This window comes from Leptonotus elevatus, chromosome 11 (assembly GCF_054856555.1).
Source record: "Leptonotus elevatus isolate MCC_2025b chromosome 11, RoL_Lele_1.0, whole genome shotgun sequence".
Lineage (NCBI taxonomy): Eukaryota > Metazoa > Chordata > Actinopteri > Syngnathiformes > Syngnathidae > Leptonotus > Leptonotus elevatus.
The window spans coordinates 13,293,436-13,297,532 of record NC_141249.1 but is presented as its reverse complement, the minus strand read 5'-3'; the positions used below and the strand labels follow the sequence as shown (position 1 = coordinate 13,297,532).

General features: G+C 45.7%; 1 protein-coding gene across 1 annotated transcript; it reads right to left on the bottom strand.

The window, feature by feature from the left end:
* Positions 1–245: 245 nt before the first annotated feature.
* dmrta2 (DMRT-like family A2) lies at positions 246–4,097 on the bottom strand. Its single transcript, XM_086088999.1, has 2 exons — positions 3,424–4,097; positions 246–2,153 (listed from the first exon to the last, which is right to left on the bottom strand). Exons 1-2 carry the CDS (start codon positions 3,896–3,898, stop codon positions 1,240–1,242), a joined length of 1,389 nt encoding a protein of 462 aa, XP_085945125.1. The 5' UTR covers positions 3,899–4,097; the 3' UTR covers positions 246–1,239.

Here is a 4,097-nt window from a genome sequence, read left to right as displayed (position 1 = left end):
AGCCTTTTCTAGTTTTATGGTGGGATTATTGTCTATACTTAATTTAAACATTAATGAAGGAGCCTACACACCTTCATCATCATTCATCATCATCACAATAATTTCTCGTATGCATTTCTTTAAAATAACATTTATTATTTCCAGCATATGCATACAATGTGACAGCACGTTTGAAGAGCAACAGACTTGATTTTTGCACTTTAATGTCACGAGAAAAGAAAAAAAAGAAACAAAGTCAAGTGAGAGCCTAGCATGTCCTCATACTATAAAGGCAATATATATTACAGGCAGGTGAACAGGAAAGAGATACAGAAAACAAAGTTAAACAATAATAATTATATATATAATAAAGACAGGATGTCCGTATTTTTTAACATGATATTAATTAGTTCATTAAGTTGTACAACAGGATTCTTTTTAGAAAGGGTTAATAACCGTCAGTTCGAATAACTTAAACTGCAGTTGAATTTGGAAAACGGTTTGTTGATTTACTCACCACTGTTAAAAAAAAAAATGCTTATTTGATTATGATTGAAAAATGATTCACTGGTTTTCTTTTCATTTGATATCCCGCAGAATTGTTTTGAAAATGAGGGAATAAAAATAAAAACTGTGTGACCTTTCTCTCTTTTTTAAAAGGCCTTTTTCATGCCAAACAGCCATCATAATCCAATAAGGTTTTTTTTTTCACGTTTGATGACTACAAGCCAGATTTTGTGTATTTACAATCGTCCACGGCCAAAACACGACACTTTTTTTTTGCCAACATTCAAACACTTGTGGCCACAAATACAAATGGAATGTGTGTGTATCATGGAAAGTCGTTTGAGCGTTTATTCAATATCTTTTGACATCCAACCTCATGACAACTTTAGCATAGCCTACAAGAAAAAAGAAAGAAAAAAAAAGTGTGACTCTTCTGGGTAATTCCTCACCCCCCACCATCAGTGAAATCGTGAATTGGCGTACATGTGCCTACAAGAATATTAAATGGAGTTTTATTAAGATGCATATCAAGAAATAAATCAGTGAATCCCCACAGGTGGTACGTGAAGTAATTGATCAAAACAATTTAAGTACATCACATTTGCATTTAATCTTTGTTTTAAAACGTTCAGTTTTATGTATAATATACTTGAACGGGGTCGTCAGGATATTTATTTATCTTGTGGCAGAAAATGTACTGAAATAAACGCTCAAACGACTTTCGCGTGCTTGCGTTCAGCCCGCCAGCAGGGGTCACTGTTTGTCCGGCGTGTTGTTGACCAGAGGCCCGTAGAGGCCTGCGGCGTAGCCCTGCTCCTTGTGCAACATGGTCCTGTCCCGAATGAGGTCGCTGAAGGCGTAGTCCATCGGGGGTCTGAAGCCCAGGGTGGGCATGAGGCCGGTGGCGGAGTACGGCGTCATGAAGGCCAGACCGCGGCTGTGCGCCGAGTAGGCCAGCCGCAGCGGGTTGAGTCCCAGGTGGGTCCCCAGCGGGTAGGCGCTCGTCTCGGCTCCGAAGTGGGGGGCGTTGGGCTGCAGGGGCGAGAAGGCCGAGCGGTTGCTGAGCGTCATGGCGCCGGGCAGCATGGGTCGAGTCAGGGCCGGAGCCGACGAAGACGACGAGGAGGAGGAGGAGGTGGAAGGAGGCGGCAGCGAGCTTTGCAGCATCCGATCGCCGCTCCACGTCTCCTCGGAGCCGGTTTTGTGCTGGGCGCCCTGGACCGGGTTGTTGAGGATCTGCTCGATGGCTTGCACCACGTCCTTGCCGCATCCCTGCAGGACCAGCTCCAACACGCTGCGCTTGTGGCTGGGGAACACCCGGGTGAGGATGTCGATGGCGTGCATGTGTCTGGAGGCCGCCGAGGAGGGCGACGGCGATGGCTCGCGCTCGTCCTTGTCGGTTTCGGAACCCGAGTCCGAGCCGAGGGAGCTGACGGACCTGCAGGGAGTCCCGCCGCCGTCTTTCGAAGGCTTGGCCACCGGCGAGTGGATGAACGACTCGCTGTCGCCGTTTTCCGAGCCGGAAGCTCCGCCTCCTCCGTGCCGGGCGTCGGGTGACGACATGCCCGGGCCGGAGTCGCTCTCGGCGGGCGTCAGCTTGCCGCCGGCCTGCTGAGGTGTGGACGCTTGGCCCTTTGGGAACAAGTCGAACTTCTGCACGTTTGAATCTGGCGACCAATCAGATAAATAAATAAAGCGGAAAATGTTGTCAGTGGTCACTTTATTAGGTACACCTGCAATAAAAGAAATGTTTGTAAAAAAGAAAAAAAAATCAACATCACAAAATGTCAACAACAAAATCTTAATTAAAGAACAAAAATCCTTTAATGATCAAGACATATGCTCGTCGCTTCATTATCATTATTATTTTATGCTAATAAAATACTTTAATCAATAATGCACAGTATATGCTCACTCGATATAATTAAATTAAATTAACATTTTAAAGGCTGTATTAAAAGTTAACCATTTACACCGATAGTAGTAGAGACGTGCTTATGGGGACAAAATATAGAAACAGCTATGTCATTTATTAATGTGCTTGTGGCTTGCTTGCATCACAATGAATATTTTGCTCATAAGGTGACCAAAATATTAGAACACGTATTGTTCAAACAATAATTTTCAGTAGGGCCTATAATGACGGTTTAATTTAAAAGTGACAATTGTTATTTCTGTAAAGGCAGATTTTTTTAACATTACAAATACATAATTCCACTATACTTGCCCTTCTGAGATTTTCAATGTTCAACTTGCTCAACGAAATTAAGAGAATCGACTGCATGTTGATTTTTCGTGACATGTAAATGAATGATAAAAGCTTTGCTTAAGAAAATGAAAACAAAGGCATATATAGTAATTTGACTCAAAACGTATACGAAAATATGATGTCATATTATAACCCAGGTTAATGATAAATAACACAGACCGTATACAAAACATTAACTAGTTATGATATAGAAAAATATGTTGCACTTACATGGGGGAAATATGAATGTACAATATATCGTTAATTGCCCATTATTAACTTATTGACATTTTTTTCCATGTATTTTTATAAATAAAAAAAATTTGCAAGTTGAATAAATTCCGTAACGTTAAAATAGGCCTACGACTCAAAGTACATTTATAACAATTAGTTCTGTGTGAATTATGGTACACCCTTAAAAATGATGGGTAAAAAAACCATACCTAAACATTGAGTTATTTTTAGCCCATATTGGGTTATTTTTAACTCGGTCAGTTTTAAGGGTCTATTTATTTCGATTGCACTTCTTAAGTTTAGCCAATGACGACGAGTTAGTTAGTCCTTCTCCTTTTCAGACCATATACTGACATGTTTTTTCACCAAAGTCAACCAATTCATTCACTGGGGTGAAAACGCAACTCGACGCAAACGTGCAATTTATCTTTAAGTCTGACTTGTGTGAGTCTCACCGGAGTTGCCGGCCTCGCCGGCCACCGAGGCGAAGACCTCGTAGCCGGGCCTGGGCGGGATGATGCCGTTGGCGGCGGCCAGGGCGAGCCCCTCAGCGGTGCCGTAGAGCAGCTGCAGCTCGCGGGCTTCATTCTCCTCCTGCGCCTGCTGCCGGCGCAGCGCCACCTGCGCCGCCATGACGCGCTGCCTCTCCGCGATCAGCGTGCACTTGGCGCACATGCAGTCCTTCCAGCGGCAGTAGCGCTTGTGGCCCTTGAGGGCCGACACCACGCCGTGGTTGCGGCAGCGTGCGCACTTGGGCGTGCGCGGGTACTTGTCGGCGGCGCGCAGCAGCAGCGGCGGCCCGCGCAGCAGGTTTCCCGCTATGGACACCGGGATGGAGGCCACCGCCGCCACCGCCGCCGGGTGCATTTGCGAGACGGAAGCGGAGGCCGACGACGACACGGCCGGCTGCATCTCCGCTCTGAGATCCATCGCTGGCTGAAGGAACGAGCGAGCGAGCGAGTCCGAGGAGCGCTTCTACCTCATCCGTCGGGTGCTAATCGTTGAAATCTCCCTGAAAAGAGGAGCTCTGTGCTGTGCTGTGTTGTGCCGTGCGTGCGTGTGCGTGCGTGCGTGCGCGCGCGAGACACTAACTTCCTCCAGAGAGCGTCAGTGGCTACAAGAGCGCTCT

Coding starts and splice junctions, on each gene's coding strand:
- dmrta2 (XM_086088999.1), bottom strand. CDS start 3,898: ATGGATCTCAGAGCGGAGATGCAGCCGGCCGTGTCGTCGTCGGCCTCC. Junction 2,154..3,423: donor CGGCGAGGCCGGCAACTCCG/GTGAGACTCACA, acceptor ATTGGTCGCCAG/ATTCAAACGTGCAGAAGTTC.